The sequence below is a fragment of the Piliocolobus tephrosceles genome, chromosome 19 (genome assembly GCF_002776525.5).
Source record: "Piliocolobus tephrosceles isolate RC106 chromosome 19, ASM277652v3, whole genome shotgun sequence".
NCBI classification, from domain to species: domain Eukaryota; kingdom Metazoa; phylum Chordata; class Mammalia; order Primates; family Cercopithecidae; genus Piliocolobus; species Piliocolobus tephrosceles.
In genome coordinates this window covers 32,165,363-32,187,797 of record NC_045452.1, presented here as the reverse complement: position 1 = coordinate 32,187,797, position 22,435 = coordinate 32,165,363, and the positions used below count along the sequence as shown (strand labels likewise).

At 58.1% G+C, this 22,435-nt stretch overlaps 2 protein-coding genes across 4 annotated transcripts in view; one reads left to right on the top strand and one right to left on the bottom strand.

Annotated features, from left to right (window-relative positions):
• Positions 1-5,419, top strand: part of TUBGCP6 (tubulin gamma complex associated protein 6) — a 27,742-nt gene extending 22,323 nt beyond the window's left edge. The window contains exons 1-12 of one of the 3 annotated variants that reach the window (XM_023221674.2): positions 9-1,112; positions 1,442-1,516; positions 1,688-2,957; positions 3,195-3,238; positions 3,404-3,548; positions 3,676-3,844; positions 3,917-4,058; positions 4,208-4,402; positions 4,479-4,611; positions 4,690-4,903; positions 4,975-5,174; positions 5,264-5,419. In XM_023221674.2, coding sequence (XP_023077442.2) covers positions 888-1,112; positions 1,442-1,516; positions 1,688-2,957; positions 3,195-3,238; positions 3,404-3,548; positions 3,676-3,844; positions 3,917-4,058; positions 4,208-4,402; positions 4,479-4,611; positions 4,690-4,903; positions 4,975-5,174; positions 5,264-5,355 — 2,904 coding nt within the window. In that variant the 5' untranslated portion in view covers positions 9-887 and the 3' untranslated portion in view covers positions 5,356-5,419. Of the gene's footprint in view, positions 1-8; positions 1,113-1,441; positions 1,517-1,687; positions 2,958-3,194; positions 3,239-3,403; positions 3,549-3,654; positions 3,845-3,916; positions 4,059-4,207; positions 4,403-4,478; positions 4,612-4,689; positions 4,904-4,974; positions 5,175-5,263 lie in introns of those variants that run through there. The other 2 variants (XM_023221673.2, XM_023221675.2) reach the window with 2 other exon arrangements.
• A 69-nt stretch (positions 5,420-5,488) lies between these two features.
• SELENOO (selenoprotein O) lies at positions 5,489-21,726 on the bottom strand. The gene is made up of 9 exons (XM_023221687.2): positions 21,128-21,726; positions 16,746-16,949; positions 14,563-14,743; positions 12,717-12,847; positions 12,149-12,429; positions 7,180-7,330; positions 6,223-6,408; positions 5,976-6,132; positions 5,489-5,898 (listed from the first exon to the last, which is right to left on the bottom strand). Exons 1-9 carry the CDS (start codon positions 21,679-21,681, stop codon positions 5,734-5,736), a joined length of 2,010 nt encoding a protein of 669 aa, XP_023077455.1. The 5' UTR covers positions 21,682-21,726; the 3' UTR covers positions 5,489-5,733.
• Positions 21,727-22,435: the final 709 nt, after the last annotated feature.

Here is a 22,435-nt window from a genome sequence, read left to right as displayed (position 1 = left end):
TGGCCAGGCTGGTCTCAAACTCCTGACCTCAGGTGATCGGCCCGCCTCGGCTTCCCACAGTGCTGGGATTACAGGCGCGAACCACCGCACACGGCCGAGACAGGGTGTTTGTCCCACACGGCGTCCGAGTCTGTCTCCCTGTGCTGTCATCAGCCTGTCCCTAGGCTGAGGAGTGCTGGAGCCTTCCAGGGGCTGTTCGGGGTTTTGGAGAGAGACTCTTGTGGGAGGGGCTGGCCGCTTCCTGCTCAGCGCCACGCGATGCTCTTGTCCCAACCTTAGATCTGTTTATGGAGCCCCTGAGGGATATGTGTGGAAGGGTGCGCGTGCCTGTGTGCAAGCACGTCTGTGTATGCATTTATGCATGCATACGTGTTCACGTTATGTCAGTCGAGACTGTCCTGTTAACACATGGATAAAACCAGGCCTAGACACTATGTCTCTGGCCTGTGGCAGCCAAATTAGAGCTAGCCAGTTCAGGTTTGAGCCCAGTTGCCTGCTGGTGAGAAGCTCAAAATCATGGAGCACAGTAAGGCAGGCTTTGAGTTCAGCAAATAAAGCGTTTGTGTTGGTTTTGCTTCATGTGCTCTTTTGCATTAGTCTTCAGTTCTCAGCTTTGTACCTGTAGAAGGGGAAAAGGCCTTACGTCTTACAGGCCTGGGGCCCTCGGCCTCCTGCTCCCCCCTTGCTTCAGGCCACACAGGATCTCATTCTGGTATTCATCCAGCAGACGTTGCTGAGCCCTGGCTGGGCACTGACTCACCAGGGTCTCCCAGCCTCGCAGGTGGAAGGGCCTGCCTGGTGCTGCCCTGCAGGTGCTGTGAGGGTCCAGAGCTATCAGCCCCTGGTAGGGGGAGATTGGGGGGCAAGGGCCCACTGGGGCCTCTGTTATGGGGAACCATCCTGGCCTGAGAGGCACCAGGTGGATGAGGTGGGGTGACTCTTGTGGCCGTGTCCTCTCTGGGTGTGGCTTCAGGCAGGCGCTGGTCGACCACTACAGCAAGCTCTCTGCAGAGGCAGCTCGTCGGGAGCAGAAGGCGCTGTGGAGAATCCAGAGGCACCGACTGGAGGGTGCACGGCTTCGTTTTCTCTTAGAAGATGAGAAACACATTCAGGTATCTCTGTGGCTTTAGATGGCAGCTCTTTCTCTGGGCTTTGGGGGTCTGGGAACCCCTGAGACTGCACACAGACCTGTGTGCTCTTCTAGGAGAGGGCTGGTGGCTCTCGTGTTTGCAGCAGAGCACTGTCTCTCTCCCTGCGTGCCACCAAATTGCACAGATACAGGTGGTGAGGAGCTCGTGGTTTTGAAGTACTTTCTGCAGGCCCAGGTCCCAGTGGAGCCCAGCACAAGCCTTGTCTGGTTCAGCACACACGGTTGCCGTGGGCGGTAGGGGCTGTGCTTGACTCCAGCTCTGCTGGTCACCCCTCTGGCTTGAATTTACAGGAGATGCTGAAAGCAATGTCTGAGGCTCACCAGCCCCAGGAGCCGCCAGACGTCCTCTTGAGCGTGCACCCCCAGGTGAGCGGTGGAGCGGAACCCACGGTGCCCTAGCTCTGAGCTGGGAGTGCCGGTTTCCCCATAGCCCTGGGTACCTCGTGTCGGTCATGGCTGCACAGCTGAACTTGGGGGACAGTTCAAGGCCTGGGGGAGCCTCAGACCAGACTGGGTCTGATGTCACTTGTGTTTCAGGTCACATCTCTGGGCCCTGAGCACCAAGAGGGAGACCAAGGCTGTGATGCTGGGCCTGCGGAGGATGGCCGGAACAGGCCAGGCCTGCTGACCCCACAGTCCCTTAAGCCTCTAGCAATGGGGGCTGGTGGCACAGGGCTGCAGCAGGCGGAGGAGGCTGGACCCTTCTCTGACAGCCTCAGCATTGGAGACTTCCTACCTGTGGGCCCAGGGGCTGAGCAGTCCGTGCAGACTGGCATGGTTCCTCTCCTGGAGGCGGCGCTGCAGACCATCAACTTGGACCTGCCCCCCTCAGCTCCTGGGGAGGCACCCGCAGCAGCCAGCACTCAGCCTTCCAGGCCACAGGAGTACGACTTTAGTACTGTCCTGAGGCCAGCTGTGGCCGCTTCACCTGCACCAGGAACCCTGAAGGCTGCAGAGTGCAACTTGGGCAGCTTAGGGCCACAGCTGTGGGAGGACAGTTGTGGGAAGCTGGATGCCTGTGGCTCCACCTTGCAGGTGGCTCTGTCCCCCTCACACCCACCCAGGCGTGCCGCTCTGAAGGAGGGGAGCAGCCAGCCCACGGAGCAGCTCTTCGGGCACGAGTCAGGAGGTGGTCTTCCCACAGGGGGCTGTGCTTCTGAAATAGCTCTCACCCGGCCACAGTGGAACATCCACAGATACGTGTCTGACACCAGCATCAGGGTCGGGGAGAACGTGTCACAAGTGGCTCCCACCCGGCCACGGTGGAACACCCATGGACACGTGTCCGATGCGAGCATCAGCTTGGGGGAGTCTGTGTCACAGGTGGCTCCCACTCGGCCACGATGGAACATCCACGGGCACGTGTCTGACGCCAGCATCAGGGTCGGGGAGAACGTGTCGGACGTGGCTCCCACCCGGCCACGGTGGAACGCCCATGGACACGTGTCTGACGCCAGCATCAGCTTGGGGGAGCCTGTGTCGGACGTGGTTTCCACCCGGCCACGGTGGAACACCCGTGCACCTGCCCCTCCGCCCCACATGATGCTGGGGGCTGTCTCGCCAGAAGCTGAGCCCAACACACCCGGGCCCCAACAGAGCCCCCCTGGCCACACGTCCCAGTCAGTGCTCAGCCCGGGAGCACAGAGCACTGTGCTGGACTGTGGGCCACAGCTGCCTGTAGAACTGGGGCCATCTCTGTCCTCCCCCAGCTCAGGCTGTATCAGCATCGGGGAGAACGTGTCGGACATGGCTCCCACCCGGCCATGGTCGCCCAACACCCCGGGAGACAGTGTCTCTGAAGAACTAGGTGAGAGTAGGGTGGCTGGTGGCAGGATTGGGACTGTGGGACCCACAGAGCCTGGGAGGTAGGCAGGCGGTGGGGTTGGTGGCATGTGAAGCTCCCCTTCAGGCCTCCTCGTCAGCCAGGACCTGGGCTGCTGTTTGGGGGACATGGGAGGGGCTGCTTGAGCCGGGGGCGGCTCTGCTCCATCCCCTCCACAGGCGCTCGGCCCTGACGCTCTCTTGTCCACTTGTGTCCACACAGGCCCTGGGAGGAGCGGGGACACTGAGGAGCCTCTGAACTCACAGGTTAGGTGGATGCAGCCTGGGGGGTCCCACAGCAGGTAGGGAGGCTCTGTCCCTCCAGGTTATCACGCGGATGGGCCCCACATGCGATCTTCCTTTTTTTGGCTCGAGCTGGGAGTTGGGGCAACGTGTGGTGGGGAGGTGGTTCTGAGGCTGGTGTTTTGTTAGGAAAACGCAGCTGCCCAGAGCAGCCTAGGCCCTGGTGAGGAGGCGGCAGTGGCGGCGGAGGCTCAGGGCGGTGAGCACGCCTACCTGGCAGGCCTGGCAGGGCAGTACCACTTGGAGCGGTACCCGGACAGCTACGAGTCCATGTGTGAGTGCAGCAGCTATTGCTGGCAGGGAGCCCTGGGCTGGTCGGTTCCCAGCACTTGCTCCATCTCCTGTGGGTGGGGGTGGAGCCCTGGGCCGCCGGTTCCCAGTATGTGCTCCATCTCCTGCAGCTGAGCCGCCCATCGCTCACCTTTTGCGCCCCGTGCTTCCCCGGGCCTTTGCCTTTCCCGTGGACCCCCAGGTCCAGTCAGCCGCGGATGAGACTGCTGTGCAGCTGAGCGAGTTGCTGACGCTGCCCGTGCTCATGAAGCACTCCATCACGGCACCATTGGCCGCCCAGTGAGTGCCTCCACCCCAGCCTGCCCACCCAGCCCGTCCTGGCCCACCCTGACTCCAGCTCCCTCCTGCCAGCATCTCCTTGGTGAACAAGGCTGCCGTCGACTACTTCTTCGTGGAGCTGCACCTGGAGGCACACTACGAGGCCCTGCGGCACTTCCTGCTGATGGAGGACGGCGAGTTCGCCCAGTCCCTCAGCGACCTGCTCTTTGAGAAGGTGACCTCCGGACATGGAGTGGGGCCAGTGGTAGAGGGGAGGCCGTGGGAAAGGGGGGGTTGGCTGCAGGCCCACAGCCCCATGGGGCGCCAGCAAGTGCCAGGCATGTGCTTGGGACTCCTGGGGACACTGGTCCCTTTTCTGCCCAGCTTGGGGCCGGGCAGACACCCGGGGAGCTGCTCAACCCACTGGTGCTGAACTCTGTGCTGAGCAAGGCCCTGCAGTGCAGCCTTCATGGGGACACCCCGCACGCCTCCAACCTCTCCCTCGCCCTCAAGTACCTGCCTGAGGTGTTTGCCCCCAACGCCCCAGATGTGCTGAGCTGCCTGGAGCTCAGGTACAAGGTCAGCAGCAGCCCTGGCCACGGGGATGGGACAGGGGCTGCCCGTGGGATGCCTGCTGAGCCATGCGTCCCTGTAGGTGGACTGGCCACTCAACGTTGTCATCACTGAGAGCTGCCTGAGCAAGTACAGTGGCGTCTTCTCCTTCCTGCTGCAGCTGAAGCTCATGATGTGGGCGCTCAAGGATATCTGCTTCCACCTCAAGCGCACAGGTGAGGCCCCACCGGAGCCCGGTGCCCCACACCCCTGGCTTGAGGCTGCGCTCACCTCCGCCCTCTGCCCTCTGCCAGCCCTGCTGAGCCACATGGCCAGCTCCGTGCAGTTCCGTCAGCTGCAGCTGTTCAAGCATGAAATGCAGCACTTTGTGAAGGTCATCCAGGGCTACATCGCCAACCAGATCCTGCACGTCACCTGGTGCGAGTTCAGGGCCAGGCTGGCCACCGTGGGCGACCTGGAGGAGATCCAGCGTGCACACGCAGAGTACCTGCACAAGGCCGTCTTCAGGTGAGGCCCGGGCAGCGGCTGTGTCCCTGTGGTCGCGGTTGAGCCCACCCAGCAGCACTGCCTCCCCGCAGGGGCCTGCTCACGGAGAAGGCGGCGCCCGTCATGAACGTCATCCACAGCATCTTCAGCCTCGTGCTCAAATTCCGCAGCCAGCTCATTTCCCAAGCCTGGGGCCCTGCTGGGGGTCCGCGGGGTGCAGAGCACCCCAACTTTGCACTCATGCAGCAGTCCTACAACACCTTCAAGTACTACTCTCACTTTCTCTTCAAAGGTGAGGCCCACCCTGGCTGGGAGGGCTGTAGGGGGGCAGGGTGGGGCTCACACCATGGGCAGAAGCCTGAGCGGCTCACGGGTCCCTAGTGGTGACCAAGCTGGTGAACCGCGGCTACCAGCCCCACCTGGAGGACTTTCTGCTGCGTATCAACTTCAACAACTACTACCAGGACACCTGAGGCTGCTCTGTACCTGAGGCTGCTCTGCGGGGGACATGCACAATAAAGGTGTCCTCAGATCCTGTCTGCATCTCTCTCTCTCCTGGGCAGGGGCTGAGGGCAGGGTGGGGGAAGAAGAACCACAGATGGGCCTGAGGGAGCTGCTGGTTTATTTAGGAGCCTGGGTCCAGCCCCCAGGGACCAGGCTGCACTGCTGAGCTGGCCTCAAACAGAGACAGGTCAGGTCCTGACTAGATGTCTCTGCCATCATGGAAAGACAGGTGTGCATGGGCCCGGGCAGGATCCCCCAGTGCAGAAGGCAGCCCGGCACTGTCTCAGCCACTCGGCAGCACACGGGGGCCTCGGGAGGCTCCAGGGGTGTGGAGCGCACCGAGGCCATTAGGAAGATCATGTCACGCACAGTTCTGCTGCCCAGAGCGGGGGCTTACTGCTGTAGGAGCGCTGCCTGCCGTCCGCCCCATCGGCCTCCGTGGCCTCGGGATCTGTGGCAGCCCCCGCCTCGCAGTGGTAAGGGTTCTCCAGTAGCTTCAGCACCCGCCGCACCTGGAGGATCGTGAGGGTGAGAGGGGTCCGGGGCCAGTCCCCCCTCCCAGGGACCACAGGGACAGGCCTGTGCTTGCCTCTGAAAAGTCCCCATGCTCGGCAGCCTCGATGGCGTTCTGCGCGATGTAGTTCCTCAGCACGTACTTGGGGTTGTTGGCGTGCATCACGCGCACACGCTCAGCCTGCCAAGCAGCAGCGTCCCCGGCGCCTTCCAGGTCCTTGTCCAGCCGGGCTCTGGAATCACAGCCGGGCTCTGGAATCAAGAGCCGGGCTGGACTTTCCCAGCAGCGCCCCCCACCAGGTGACCGTGGACGCAGGGCTCACCTGTACGCCTGCAGCCAGTCGGCCCAGTGGCCCTGGTTCCTGCTCTGCAGCTCTGCCTTGCTCAGCTGCTCCAGCCGAGACTGCTGCTCCACACGCTCCAGCTCCCTGGCGATGCCCGCCCGGGTGCCCATGAGTGCGAACAGCTGCGGGTTTGACTGTGCCAGCATCAGCATCATGGATAGCTGCCTGTGGGAGGCCAGGGTGTCTGGGAGGTGGCCCCTGACCGTGTCCCTGCCCTGCAGGCAGCTGCTCCTCCTGCCCCAGGCTGCTCTCGTGGCTCACCTGGAGTCCAAGGGCCCAAGCAGCCCAGGCCCCAAGGTCCCTTGAACTCCACTAGCAGGGATGGACCCAGTGGACACACACCAGTCATGTCCATGCTCTGCTGCCCAGCTTTCTGCTGGAGAGTCTCCACCTCCCGAGTTGAAAGCTTGTGGGACGGGCACTGCTATTAGCGCTTCCCTCATTTCCAGAAGGGTCCAGGTGGGCTGGGGCCACCCTCTCTCCAGTGGAGGGGGTTTCACGCCCAGCAGGGCCTGCTGGCCGGCGCTCCCGGCCAACCCCACTAGTCTTGTTTTTTAAGTTAAAAGCAACAACACTTTCCACGTCTCAGCCTACGTGGGCGGGACTCTCCACACGGGGCAGCCCTTCCCTTTGGAAGATGGTGTGGGAAAGCCTGACCTCTGGGAGCCCATCCTCCCTGGAAACCCAGAGGCTTTCCCTGAGGCCCAACCACAGCAGAGGCCTCGATCTCCCCCCACACCTGTGTCAGCCTCGCCGCCCTCTCCTCTGTGACCAACGGGCCGCAGCACCACAGACACCCTGACTGCGCCTGTCCCTGGGAGCGGAGCAGCCACCTGGGCACCAGTCAGCCCTGCCTCCAGCATCTCCTCCGGCCTGTTTCTGATTGTGCCTCCCTTTCTGGAAACAAATCCAAGGAAGCAGGAACTGAGTACCCACCGGGGATCCATCTGGGGCCGGAAGGCCAGCCTCAGCTCCTCCAGGGAGGCACACTGCTCCATCAGCCTGGCCAGGAACTCCGCCAGGCCTGGCGACTCCAGCTCCACTGGGAAGGAGCTCAGCAAGAAGAAGGTGTTTGTGAAGTCAGCACCTGGAACACAGGCTGCTCAGGAAGCTGGAAGCAGAAGGCCCAGGGTCCATGTCCTGGTGCCGTACAGACTCCCCCAACCCTCCCCCTGCCGCCAGCACACGTGCTGCATGGACCCAGATGCTCCACCCCCCACCCCCACCCCAGCATGGACCCACACGATCCCCAACCCACACCCTCCACCTGGCACAGGTGCCATACAGACCCACACACTACCCCAGAGACCCACACCCTCACCCTCACCCCAGCACAATGCCACACGGACCCACACCCAGCAAGGATGCCACAGAGACCCACATGGACCCAAACGCTGCCCCCAGCACAGGTGCCACATGAGCCCTGCTCAGCACTGGTCCGGGAACTCCTGAGCCATCCACACCCCACTCCTCCACCCACCCACCGCCCAGGCGGCTGCCACTTGCTCTGGCCCTGCAAGTCACCTGTGAAGTGGGCTAACACCGAGAAGGCACAGAGGCTGCTGCCCAGCCCTCACATCCTCAGTCATGACTGCCTGCTTTAGGAGCTAGCGAGTGTTGAGAAGCTGTCACCAGCCTGCAAAAGGCCCAACTTGTGACAGACACTGCAGTGCTCCCTGACTCCGGAAAACAGCTGTCTCAAAACCACAGTGACCCTAAGACGACGTCTAAAAATGAGAAGGGAGCCAAAGCAACATACTACAAAAAAGTCAACTGCACACAAAGGCAGCAACAGAGAACGTGACGGACCAAAAGCATGGCAGAGGTAGTTCCTTATCAGTAATTTGAAAGCAAATGGATTGATCTCTGCAATGAAAGGCAGCTTGGCAAAGTGGGTGAAAAGACAATTTCCATGCTGTCACCACACAATCTGCAAGACGTTCAAAGACACGAACAGGCTGGAAGTGAAAGGATGAAGAAAACCTAGGCAAAGAGTAACCTAAAGAGAGCTGAGGTGACTATTATCCTCACATCAGGTAAGTTTTCTAGTTTTTGAGATGGAGCCTCCCTCTGTCGCCCAGGCTGGAGTGAGTGGCGCGATCTCGGCTCACTGCAACCTCCGCCTCCCAGGTTCCAGCAGTTCTCCTGCCTCAGCCTCCCGAGTAGCTGGGATTACAGGCATGCGCCACCATGCCTGGCTTGCTTGCTTATTTATTTATTGGGAGACGGAGCCTTGCTCTGTCGCCCAGGCTGAAGTACAGTGGTGCAATCTTGGCTCGCTACAGCCTCTCACCTCCTGGGTTCCAGCAATTCTCCTGCCTCAGCCTCCTGAGGAGCTGAGATTACAGGCACCTGCCACCAGGCCCGGCTAATTTTTGTTTTTGTATTTTTGAGATGGAGTCTCGCTCTTGTCGCCTGGGCTGGAGTGCAGTTGCGTGATCTCAGCTCACTGCAACCTCTGCCTCTCGCGTTCAAGTGATTCTCCTGCCTCAGCCTCCTGAGTAGCTGGGATTACAGGCGCCCACCACCATGCCTGGCTAATCTTTGTATTTTTAGTAGAGATGAGTTTCACTATGTTGGCCAAGCTGGTCTCAAACTCTTCTCCTCTGGTGATCCGTCCGCCTTGGCCTCCCAAAGTGTTGGAATTACAGACATGATCCACCACGCCTGGCCAGAGAAGATTTCAAATAAAAAATTGTCAGAAGGGCCGGGAAAGGTAGCTCACCCCTGTAATCCTAGCTACTTGGTAGGCTGAGGCGGGAGGAGATAACTGGAGCACGGGAGGTGGAAGCTGCCGTGAGCTGTGACTGTGCCACTGCACTCCAGCCTCGGCAACAAAGTGAGAGACACCCACCCTCAACAAAAAAAAATAGTTACAAGAAACAGCATTATATACAGTTAAGAGTCAGTTCATCAATAAAACGTAAAAATTATAAACACGCACCTACATGCACCCAATAAGAAAGCCCCAAAATGTACGAACGTTGGCAGAATGGAAGGGACAGAGAGCAAACAGTTCTAGCTATAGTAAGAGTTGGAGACTTAAACACACCACTTAATAATGGACAGACCATCTAGCGCCGGGCGCGGTGGCTCATGCGTGTAATCCCAGCACTTTGGGAGGCTGAGGCGGGTGGATCACGAGGTCAGGAGATCAAGACCATCCTGGCCAACACGGAGAAACCCCGTCTCGACTAAAAGTACAAAAACTAGCCAGGCGAGGGGGCGGGCACCTGTAGTCCCAGCTACTCGGGAGGCTGCGGCAGGAGAATGGCGTGAACCCGGGAGGCGGAGCTTGCAGTGACCCAAGATCGCGCCACTGCACTCCAGCCTGGCCTGGGCGACAGAGCGAGACTCTGTCTCAAAAAAAAAAAGCGTCTAGACAGAAGATCAATGAGAAATGGAAGACCTGCACAACAGCCTAAACCAATAAAACCAAACAGGCATATACACAGAACACTCCGCCCAGCAGAACAGCACATACCGTCTTCTCCAGGGCACACGGGACATTCTCCAAGATAAGCCACAAAACAAGTTGTAATAAACCTAAAAAGGCTGACATCTCTAGCCACAATGGAATGAAGCTAGAAATCATTTAAAAACACAACACACTGGCCGGGCGCCGTGGCTCATCCCTGGAATCCCAGCACTTTGGGAGACTGAGGCAGGCAGATCACTTGTGGTCAGGCGTTGGAGACCAGCCTGGCCAACATGGTAAAGCCCCGTCTCTACTAACAATACAAAAATTAGCCAGGTGTGGTGGAGCATGCCAGTAGTCCCAGCTGCTTGGGAGGCTGAAGGCAGAGAGTCACTTGAGCCTGGGAGGCAGAGGTTGCAGTGAGCCAAGATCGTGCTACTGCACTCCAGCTTGGGCGACAGAGCGAGACTCCGTCTAAAAACCAAAAAAACACAAAACACAACATACCAAAATTGATGGACACAGCAAAAGCAGTGACCAGAAGGACATGCACAGCTGTAAATGGCTCCACTGAAGATTTGCAATCAGTTACCTCACCTCACGCCTAAGGAACTGGAGAAAGAAGAGCCAAGAGTAGAGGGAGATAATAGACTGAAAAACAGGAGACACACACTGCAGAACTCCACTTACACGAAGGGTTTAGAGCAGTCAGGTTCACAGACTCAGAGCAGAGGGGTTGCTACCGGGGCTGTAGGGAGGGGAACGGGGAGCTGGTAATCAGCTCGCACACGGTTTGGGTTGCAGATGTGAACAAGCTGCAGGGCTCAGCTGTACAGCACTGCTCCTGCGTCAGCCATGATGCTCTGTGCACCTCCTGTGCACTCCACAATTTAAGAGGATAGATCCATGTGGTGTTCCTACCACAGTAAAATTGTTTTTAATGAACAACTGTATGCCAAAATTACCTACAAGACATGGACAAACTACATGACACAGAAAATTTCTAGAAACACAAATTACCAAAACTGACTCAAGAAGAAAGGAAAATCTAAACTGATTTAAGACAAGCAAGGAGACTGATCAGTAATCCAAATTTTTCCAACAAAGAAAAGGCTAGGACCAGATGGCTTCACTGGTGAATTGTACCAAATACTCTTAAGAACAAATGGCAAAAAATCCTTCGCAAAGTTTGAAGAAAAAAATGGAAGATGGGGGAATACCTCCTAACTCCCTCTGAGGCCAGCACCACCTTGACATCAAAGCCATACACTAAAGAAAAAACAAGGCAAAACTATAAGCCAGTATCCCTTACGCATACGGATGCAAAAATCCTCAAAATACTCACAAAATTCAGTGTATTAAAATAATTATACAGCATATGGCTGGGCGCGGTGGCTCACGCCTATAATCCCAGTACTTTGGGAGGCTGAGGCAGGCAGATCACCTGAGGTCGGGAGTTCGAGACCAGCCTGACCAACGTGGCAAAACCCCATCTCTACTAAAAATACAAAATTAGCCGGGCGTGGTGGCAGGCGCCTGTAATCCCAGCTACTTGAGAGACTGCGGCAGGAGAATCACTTGAACCCAGGAGGTAGAGGCTGCAGTGAGCCAAGATCATGCCATTGCACTCCAGCCTGGGCAACAAGAGTGAAAGTCCGTCTCAAAAAATATTAAAAAACAATAATTATAGAGCATATTAAAAGGACCAAGTAAAATTTATCCCCAGAATGCAAGGAGATATGAATGAAAAAATCACATGACCATCTTCATTGCAGGAAAAAGTATTTGATAAAATGCAATAGCCTTTCATGGTAAAGGCACTCTGAAAGAAAACTTCAGCATGGTAAAAGCTGTATGTTAAAAAGTCCACAGCTAACATTACACTCAATGGGTGAAACACTGAACACTTTTTCCCGAAGGTTAGGAACACGAAAAGGATGCCCATCTCAGCTACTTCTCTCCAACATCCACGTCCTAGCTAGGGCACCCCAGTGAGTCATCCATATAACCCAGCAGTCCTACCAACTGTAGCCCACAGCACTGTAGCCCACAGCAGGGATCAGAGAGCTTTGCACTCATTTTCACGGCAGCACTGCACACAACACACAGTATACCGTACACAACAGCCAGAAGAGGAACGTGTATGCCAGTAGGTCATGGATAAGCAAACTGTGGCCTGTCCACGCAACAGGATGCTTCTCGGACTTCAAATGGAATAAAATCCTGATACGAACCTGGGTGAACATTGAGGACCTTCTGCTAAGTGAAATAAGCAGTCACCAAGGAACAAACACCACATGATTCCACTCGCAGGAGGCCCCTAGATTCACCAAATTCATAAAGACAGAGAGTAGAATGGGGGTGCCAGGGGCTGGGGCGGGCCCAAGGAGTGACTGTGCACTTGGAAACTGGAAGCTGGAAGCTAAACCATCTCTAACCACAACAGCACAGGGAGCGCCTCGCTGTGGGCATGGCTGGGTCACTCACCGGTCAGGTGCATGGTCTCCAGGAGCTTGGACACCAGCGCCCTGTCTTCCTCCAGCTCCACCTGCACAAGGCCCAGCTTCCTGCGCATCTTCTGCATGTAGTGCCTTTGGAACTCGACGTCAAACTCCTCGGCCAGGATGGCCTCGCCCAGCTCCAGGGGCAGCTCTGGCTGCAGGGCCTCGGCCAGCTTCTGCAGGTTCCACTTGCACACCTCGGGCTGCTTGCTGTATGCGTAGCGGCCGGTGTTGTCGGAGGCATTGCACACGTGGTCAGGGTCATACCTGCCACACAGGGCAAGAGAGCCACGCCCTGCCTGAGGGGAAGTTCCCAGGAGATGGTGCAGGCACCCTGGAGGGGAGGCCCAGAGGAAGTTCCCACGTGGCCACGGCTCTCTGGCCCTGTCCCACAGGGGTCCTGTCTCAACAGCTTCCGCCCAAGGCCTCCGGGATTGCCCTGGACTCTCTACTTCCTACATCAGCCCCCAGCCCCGTCGGCTCCCCCTCTGGCATCATGGGCCAGTGCCTGGGGGCAGCAGGCTTCATGCAGCTCGCGCCCCCCAGCCACTTACCTGTCCAGGAAGCCGAAGGGCCCGTAGTCGATGGTGAGCCCCAGGATGCTCATGTTGTCGGTGTTGAGCACGCCGTGGCAGAAGCCCACGCACTGCCACTCAGCCACCATCCAGGCCGTGCGCCGCGTCACCTGGGGGCGGGACAGCGTGTTTGCTCCCTCCTCCGGGTCCTGCCCAGAACCCCTCACTTGTGCCCATCCTTCCCCTCCCGGAAACCAGCTGTGCTTCGCTGAGTGGCTCTCACTCTGGTACTTCTGGGCAATCTGACCTGATGTCCTGTCACCGCCTCCACCACAGCGTGGCAATGCAGTGTGTTTCAAGGGTTCTCAAGCCCACTCACAGCATCCACTTTTTTTTTTTTTTGGAGATGGAGTCTTGCTCTGTCGCCGGGGCTGGAGTGCAGTGGCCGGATCTCAGCTCACTGCAAGCTCCGCCTCCCGGGTTCCCGCCGTTCTCCTGCCTCAGCCTCCCGAGTAGCTGGGACTACAGGCGCCCGCCACCTCGCCCGGCTAGTTTTTTGTATTTTTTTAGTAGAGACGGGGTTCCACCGTGTTCGCCAGGATGGTCTCGATCTCCTGACCTCGTGATCCGCCCATCTCGGCCTCCCAAAGTGCTGGGATTACAGGCTTGAGCCACCGCGCCCGGCGCATCCACTCTTTTATATGCTCACAAAATTTGGCTTTTACCCAAACTAGAAAAATCAGGGAACCCCAGACTCAGGCCCAGTAGAGACCCCAAAAAAGCAGGGAAGGGTCAGCTCACTGAGGGGCCACAACTGCCCCAGGGCCAGGCCACTGTCCATCCCGGTGCCACCACCACCCTGCCGGCCTGGCCCCTCCAACCAGACAGCAGTCCCCACTCAGCCCAGCACCAGCAACCTTGAGAATAGGGGCCAACCAACGGGGGCCAGGAGCCCCCAAGATGCAGGGTGCACTGAAGGCCCCACTGGCCCTGCTCAACACAGGCCTGACGCTGCCTCGCTCCTGCCAGGCCACCATCTCTCCTGGGAGGCAGTCAGTGCTGTCCTCCCTGTGTCCTGGCAGAAGACTGAGGCTCAGAGCGGCAGAGTGACCTGCCCTGACCACCTGCGCTGTCTATGCCGGAGTACCAAGCTGCCCCCAGCGGCTCCTCCCGTCATCCCCGACACGGAGCACGGCTGGGGTGGACTGAAGGGACGCGGCTGGGGCAGGACACAGCCCCAGGAACACCTGCCTCGCACCCACTTCTGCTGACGGCAGCTCAACAACCTCCAGCCACATGGCAAAGCGGGTCCCCACACGGCCCTGGCTGCAGCTGCTCCAGGGATAGCCTGAGACTTCTCAAAGATGCTGTGCCCAGTCCCCCGAACCCTGACTTGGTCTGACCCCACTGATGCTGCAGGCCCCCAGCCCAGCCAGGTGAGGCGCCAGGTTCCCCCACCGTGCACTGAATGCCCTGTGACAAGGACAATGCCATCAGACCATGGGGCAGGGACCCAGACCCAAGGCGGGCACTCAGCATCTCCCCAGTCAGGACCCGACTGGCTGCCCTGGGCATCACGTGTCGACCCACATGGGAGGTGCCCAGCACCCATGGTGCTTCCACCCCGCGCCCCCGCCCCGAGCTGGCCCTGCAGGGATACCAGCAGGAGAGCACGCCCGGGGCCCCCAAGGCCACTGAGCCCAGGGGAGTTTCAGGTTTGTCCCAGGGCACATGTGATGGGGTTTGCGGACAGGAGGGGGAGCTCAGAGAAAGGCTGGGAGGCTGGGTAAAAGCCTTTGTCCCCCGGCCACAATGAGGGTGTCTTCAGCACAGGTGAGGACACCCAGCACCCACCCACAGGGAGGGCGGCCTGCAGCCCACTGACCTCCCGGAAGAAGGCGGCGTTTCTCTGCACGCGGTCACTGGCGTGAGCAGCCTGGATCTCAGGGTAAAAGGAGCTGATGACATAGTCAAGCAGCTGCACGCGAATGTCGTTCCTCCCCACGCTGGGGCCTGCACGCCCTGTGTGCTCATCTGCAGACTTAAAAATCTCAAAGGATCCAAACCTGGAGGGAAGACCCGAGTTGTCAACAGGTCAAACCTGACCCCGACCCCTTGTGAAAATAAGAAAAAGAAAAAGACATTGTTGTGGCTATTTTTTTTTTTTTTTGAGACGGAGTCTCGCTCTTGTTGCCCAGGCTGGAGTGCAATGGCGCAATCTCAGCTCACCGCAACCTCCAACTCCTGGGTTCAAGTGATTTTCCTGCCTCAGCCTCCTGAGTAGCTGGGATTATAGGCACGCGCCACCACACCTGGCTAATTTTTGTATTTTTAGTAGAGATGGGGTTTCACCATGTTGGTCAGGCTGGTCTCAAACTCCTGACCTCATGATCCACCTGCCTTGGCCTCCCAAAGTGCTGGGATTACAGGCGTGAACCACCGCACCCGGCCTGCTGTGGTTATTAAATCTTACTTGATTAAAACAAAAGCAAATCACCAAACAGAATGCACCCTGGCTCTACCTGACACCAACACAGACACATTCCACTTTTGGTCAACATCCAGCCATGACCAGGCCCTGTCTGCACAGTCTGGGGCACGTGCGGGGGAGGCCCACGGGGTTAGAAATCACCAACACCCCTGCACCCCCACCCCACGAGGAGGGTTTTCTGCAGGTCTTACACGTGAGGGGCGTGGCCTGCTGCCACATCCTCGGGCAGGGGTGCGAGGAGAGTAAGCGGCTGCGGACACGTCTGTGAGCACCAGCAACAGCCGGCCCCCAGGGTGACTGTCCCCCAGCCGACATCAGGCAAGGTCTGGACACATTTTCATGGTCACAACTGGGGTTACTACTGGCAACCAGCAGGCCCAGGGCAGGGATGCTTTGTGCCACACAGGATAGACTTCACGAGGATGCCAGCACTGCCACTGGGCGGGGCCTCAGAGGACACTGCTGCCCCAGATCCTTCCGTCCCCACCACCGCAGACAGGAAAGGCCAGAGGCCCACAGGCAGCCTCAGGGGTGGGCGGCTGGTGTCCCGGCAGGATGGGGCCGCCAGACCAACAGACAACTCTACGCTCAGGTGTTCAGGAGGAAGTGCTAGTCACCAGGTGACAAGGTGACATCAAAAACTGAGGGCTAGGGGCTGGGTGCAGTGGCTCAGGCCTGTAATTCCAGCACTTTGGGAGGCCAAGGTGGGTGAATCACCAGACGTCACGGGTTCGAGACCAGCCTGGCCAACAAGGAGAAACCCTGTCTCTACTAAAAATACAAAAATTAGCTGGATGTGGTGGCGGGCGCCTGTGGTCCCAGCTACTCGGGAGGCTGAGGCAGGAGAATGGCGGGAACCCGGGAGGTGGAGCTTGCAGTGAGCCGAGATCGCCCCACTGCACTCCAGCCCGGGCGACAGAGCGAGACTCCATCTCAAAAAAAAAAAAAGAAAAGAAAACTGGTAACTGATGGCTCACGTCAGACAGGAGCCAGCCCAGGACTCCAGACCAACGAGCAACTGACCATCAGATCAGAAAGCACGAGCAGGACGCCGGGCACAGCACGCTTGTGGCTCCTGCTTCTTCAACGGCCATTTCCTCAGTCAAGTCTAAGTAGTTCCTTGTCATAAGCGCCAGCAAACAGTTCTGGACACTGTCCCCAGCCTCGGGCTCAGGGAGCCCCCTCCTCCCCAGAAGCACCAGGCAGGGACCCTTCTCTGGTGCCCGTGGCCCTGGACCCCCCTGCTGGTCTGCTGGTGCTTTGAGACATGCCAGCTCCCGCAGGCCCATCTCTGGCCGCAACGAGGGCCTGGGCGGGCACGTGGGAGGCCTTAGCACAAGTGTCCCAACCGAGCACCAAATGCCTTTGCACTCAGATCCCTCCCAGTGGGCGTTACGCAGCTACTGTGTGAACGGGCAGCTTCTGAGGCTGCCAGGGACAGGCTAGACTTTCAGAAGAGGCCAAGGCGGTCATCTGAGTGTGTGTGTTTCTACCAGAATCCTAGCAGCACAGGCCCAGATCTCCTAGGACTCTCTAAGCAAGCGTGTGTAGACAGGCCTAAAGGACCCCGGCATTACCTTATGAAAGTGGAAGCTATACGCAACACAACCGTGCATTGTTCATATTTGGGATTACCATCATAGAACACGTCGCGCACCACCGTGGACTCGGACGTGACGCAGGCGCCGGCCCGTGTGGTGGGGACTCCCAGGTGGAACATGGCTTCGCTGCAGAGGAACTCCCGGATGCTCGACCGCAGGACCTTGCGACCATCGGCCTGTCTGAAACCAAACACAGAGTTCACTACGTGGGCCGGGGAGGAATCACCCAACACCAAGATTCCAGGCAGCACACGGAAAGGAGGGAACGCATGTAACGTGAGCAGCTCACACGTCCCTGAAAACCGCCCATCCCAGGTGACGTCAGGTGCCTCGTGAGCCTCCAACACCGCCCAGTTCCAGCAATGGCGCACCCCAGCGGGCTGTCGGCACAGCCTCTGGTAAAAATGGGCCTGAACACATGCAGGAGCCTGTCTTCCTGCCCAGGACGAGGATTCTGCAGCAGAAGCCAAGACTGTGTGACTGCGCAGCGGGGGCAAAGGGCCTGGGGCAGCCCTGCCCCATGGGACACAACAGCCTTTGTCTGCACCAGGACGGGTGCCCAGGTATAGGCCAGCCAAGGAATGAGCTCCTCTGCGCCTGCCAGAGCCCTCATACCCACAGTGGGAGGAGGCAGGGCAGAGAAGCCAGCTGCCGCCCCGAAAAACCCACCCCTTGAGGCTCCAACAGCACTGGCCTCAGGGCACTCAGCCACTTCTGACCCCCAGGTCTCGCACTGCCTTCCCCACACGTCTTCAGGGCCCTGGCCTCCACCTCACGTCCTGCAGAACTGCTGAGGCCAGGGCCTCGGACACACCTGGGGAAGGGGATGTCAGAGCTGAGGGCCAGATGACTGCCCTCTTTTTCTTCAATTATTTTCACTGTGGTAAAATACACACAAAATAAATTTACCATCTTAAACCACTTTTTCTTTTTTGTTTTTTAAAGACAGGGTCTCACTCTGGTCACCTGGCCTGGAGTGCAGCGGCACAAACCCGGCTCACTGCAGCGGCACAAACCCGGCTCACTGCAGGGGCACAAACCTGGCTCACTGCAGCACCACCCTCTCGCCTCAGCCTGCCAAGTAGATGGGACTACAGGCACTGCCGCCAGGCTCGGCTAATTCTTATCTTACTTTTTGTAAAGATGGGGTTTCATTATGTTGCTCACGCTAGTCTCGAACTCCTGGGCTCAAGTGATCCTCTCACCTTGGCCTCTCAAAAGTACGAGGATTACCGGCATGAGCCACTGCGCCCGGCCCACCTTAGCCGTTTTTAAGTGTACAAATCACTGCTATTAAATACAACCATAATGTTGCACAACCATCACCCCCATCCGTGTCCAGAAATCTGTCTTGTGAAATTGAAACTTTGTCCCTATTAAACACTAGCTCCCGATTCCTCTACTCCCTCCAGCCCCTGGCACCTACCATTCTTCTTTGTCTCTATGAATGTGGCTCTCTAGGTACCTCAGGTAAGTGGAATCGCACAGGATTTGTCTTTCTGTGACCAGTTTATTTCACTCTGCAGCATGTCCTCAAGGTTCATCCGTGTTGTAGCATGTCAGCATCTTCTTTCTTAAAGATGAATAATATTCCCTTCATCTGCTGATAGCCACGAATATCGGTATACAAATGTCTCCCTGAGAGCCTGCTCTTGAAGCAGGACTGCTGAATCACATGGTGATTCTATTTTTAGTTATTTGAGGAACTTCTACACTGTTTTCCACAGCACCGTATCATTTCACATTCCCACAGCAATGCAGAAGGGTTCCAGTTTCTCCACTGCCTCAACACTTCTTAACTTACATTTTTTTTTTGGTGACAGGGTCTTGCTCTGTCACCCAGGGACAGTGGTGCGATCTTGGCTCACTGCAACCTCCGCCTCCTGGGTTCAAGTGATTCTCCTGTCTCAGCCTCCCAGTCCATTTCTGAATTGGTTTTTTTTTTCCCGTTGTTGAGTTTTGAGAGTTCTCTGTATATTCTGGTTATTACTCACTTACCAGATACATGAATTGCAAATATTTCCTCCCATTCTGTGGGCTGCATTTTTACTGTTAATACTGTATTGTTATGCATAATTTTTAAAGTGTTCGTGAAGTCCTGTTTGCCTATTTCTTTAGTTGCCTGTGCCTTTTGTGTCACAGCCGAGAAATCACTGCCAAATCCAATGTCAGGAAGCATTTTCCCTATTTTCTCTAAGACTTTTAGCTCTTACGTTTAGGTCTTTGGTCCACTCTTCAGTTAACTCTGTTCATGGTGTAGGTAAGGACCCAGCTTCATTCTTTTGCATGAGGATCCAGTTTTCCCAGCACCATTTGTTGAAAAGTCTTTCTCCATCGAATGGTCTCAGCACACTTGTTGACAATTTGCTGACCATATATGTGAAGGTTTATTTCTAGGCTCTTTATTCCATCCCACTGGTCTATGTCTATCCTTATGCCAACGCCATACTGTTTTGCTGACTGCGGCTTTGTAGTAAGTTCTGAAATCAGGAAGCATGAGTCCTCCAACTTTCTTTGAGATTGTTTTGTCCATTCAGGGTCCCTTGAGATTCCATATGAATTGTATTACTTTTTGAGACAGGGTCTCACTCTGTCATCCAGGCTGGAGTGCAATGGGACAATCACAGCTCACTGCAGCCTTGAATCTGGGCTCAAGTGATTTTTCCACCTCAGCCTCCTGAGTAACTGCAATGAGAAGCACATTCCACCATGCCCAGCTAATAAAAAAAAAAACATTTTTTTGAAGAGACAGGGTCTTGCTGTTTCCCCAGGCTGGTCTCCAACTCCTGGCCTCAAGCAATCCTCCTGCCTTGGCTTCCCAAAGTGCTGGGATTACAGGAGTGAGCCACTGCACCTGACCCCATGTGAATTTTAGAATGGGTTTTTCTATTTTTGCAAAAACTGTCATTGGTATTTTGATAGGGACTGTACTGAATCTCTTCAAAGAGTACTGTTGTCTTTCTAATATAAACTTATCCAACCCATGAACGAGCGATGTTTCCATTTATTTATGTTTTCTTTACTTTCTTTCAGTAATGTTTTTCAGTTTTCACTGTTCAAGTCTCTTCCTTCTCACAGCCACTTCAGATGTCAGCCTCAATTTCAGAGAACTGGTGAGGCCAGGGACCCCAGGACACTTGTGGGGATGACAGGCAGGGCCTGAGTAAAGGTCAGAGGACTCCTTAATTTTTAGGAGAAAATATATTCTAGCATACCTCAGGTCTGAAAGCACTGAGTTAATACTCAAGTCTTCAAATATAAAGTGTCTTCCAGTGACAGATTACTCTCATAAAAAATTTGTCTTTATAACTTAAAATATCACCAAAACGAACGTTTAAGATGTTCGCCAAAAAAACAAAAACAAAAAAGTAAAAAAAAAAGAAAATGCTCACAGGATAAGCAGGCCCCAGGCTGAGCATCTCCACCACGTTCCAAGGGTCAGAAACGCTCCCGTGGGCGGCTGGTGCGTCAACTCTAAGCAGGTCGCTGGGGGGGGGGAGGGAGGGCCAGGCTGCCCTCAGACACAGAACAAAACGGATTTGGAGACGGGGGAGTGAGGAAGACCCCAGTCTGAGGAGCTTGCTTGGCAGACGGAGCCCCAGGGAAAGGATGCTGAGGGACTGAGGGGCATTTCAGGCGCTGGAGGGGGAGGTGATGAGAGCACAGGGAGGGGCCGGATGAGACGCGGCTTTTGCATTTCTCTGAACATAAAATGTACACTTGTGCGTATTGTTTTCCTAGTCATTCCACAAAAGCAGTAAACAATATGGAATAAGTACATTGTTTAGTGGAAAAGAGCAGAACAGACCGAAGTGCTATCTGTACACAAGAGATAGGTGGCGCGTGCACGGCTCCCCGGTGGGCCTGGCGGCATCCGGACCCAGATCCTGCCTTAGACGACCTGTGTGCCCCCCTCCCCCGAAATCTAAACGATGGCCACCTCACTTCGGGGTTAAAAAGGGCCACCCGCAGGGAAGTCAGGGCCAGACCTCCATGAAGTGAGTAGCAGAGCGAGGCTGCTGGACGAAGCGGCCCGCCCCACGGGCGATCAGAGGAAGGCTGGGGTCAGGGTTAGGGTTAGGGTTCACCTAACCTCTTACCCCGGCTCCCGCCCCTGGACTTGGAGCCCCAGCGAACGTCGGTAAACATGAGCGGCGTCACTGGTGGAGCTGACTCCAAGGTCCTCAGCGGGTTGACAAGCACAGGCAGCGGGCGGCTGCCAGCACCGCGCTCCCGCGGGTGGAGGGGAGGCCCCACTTGGCAGTGGCCTCGGGACGCCCCCAACACCGCGCTGGGTGGAAGGCAGGGGCGCCCCGGCGGCGAGGACCCACCCGCGCCCCTCGCCCGCCCCGGCCCACCTGGAGAAGGGCGTGGGCCCAGCGCCCTTAAGCTGCAGCTCCCACCGCTCGCCGCTCGCCGTGCACACCTCGCCCAGGTACATGGCGGCGCCGTCGCCCAGCTGCCCGGCGAACTGGCCGAACTGGTGGCCGCAGTAGCAGTGCGCGGCGGGCTCAGTGCCCGGCAGGAGCGCGTTGCCGCTGAAGAACAGCGCGGCCTCGGCCTCGGCCTCGCCCGCGGGCGGCGCGCCCAGGCCCAGCAGTGCCAGCGCGGGCTCCGACAGCGCCACGAGGCGCGGCTGCCGCAGCGGGGTGGGCCGCACGCGGGTGAAGCAGGCCCCGGGCACCGGCCGCGGCGCGGACGGGGCGCCCTCGGAACCAGGAGGCGGCGCCTCCACCGGCAGCGCGCGCAGGGCGCGGTTGTCGAAGCGCAGCCCCGCCAGCCAGCAAGGCGCGGGCTCCATGGCGGCGCCCGACAAGGTAGAACCGGGCGCGGGGGACGGGCGGCAGCGGCCGAGGGGCAGGAGTCGGGCAGCCGCGAGCGAACCCCCGAGAGCGGCCCGGTACGCGGCCATCCGCGGCGGCGCTCCCGCCGGAAGCCAACCTGTCCCGCCCGGAAGCCAGCGGGCCCCTCCCGAAAGCCCCGCCCCGCGCGTTCCGCAACCCAATCGCCAGTGGGGGTGTGTGGGGGCGGGAGGCGCGGTGTCTGGCCGGGCTCTAATTGGCTGCCTTGTCGGTCTGTCTGCATCTGCCTGCCGGAGGGTCAGAGGCGTCCGGGGTGGCCGCAGGCGTCTTGGGGCGCGCGCTGCCGCGAGCGAGGTGACCGACGGAAACGCCTCCGAGACCGCCAGCGACGACCCCGCTCGGGCAGCCCCGGATTTCCTCGGCTGCACCGGCGCTGGCAGCAGGGACCGAGGCCCACGTCCGTTCGGGTCGGGCCGGGGCTTAGCGCCGCGCCCCACAGGCGGGCGGGACCCCGCCCGGACCCCGTCGCAGCTCTGGGCCGCCGGAGCCTCGCGCCGCCTCTCGGGGACCTTGTCCCCTGGCCTCGGCCTCTCGGGCCCCTCGCCTGCCGTCTAGGAACGAAGGGGCCTTGGACCCGTGCCCCGCCCGTGGAACGGCGCCCGGGCTCGGAGAGGCCCCGCGAGGCCGCAGGCGCAGACGCTCCCGGAGGCCTGGGCGGGCACCGGGGTCTTCGGCTGGCTTGAAGGACCCGACCCCCGGGGGAGGAGTTTGGGGTCCGTGTGTCCGAATGAACGCGCGGGTTCAGACGAGCCTGTGGTGCCCCCGCTTTCCATCTCCTCCGGACCCGGCCCCAGAGGACAGTCT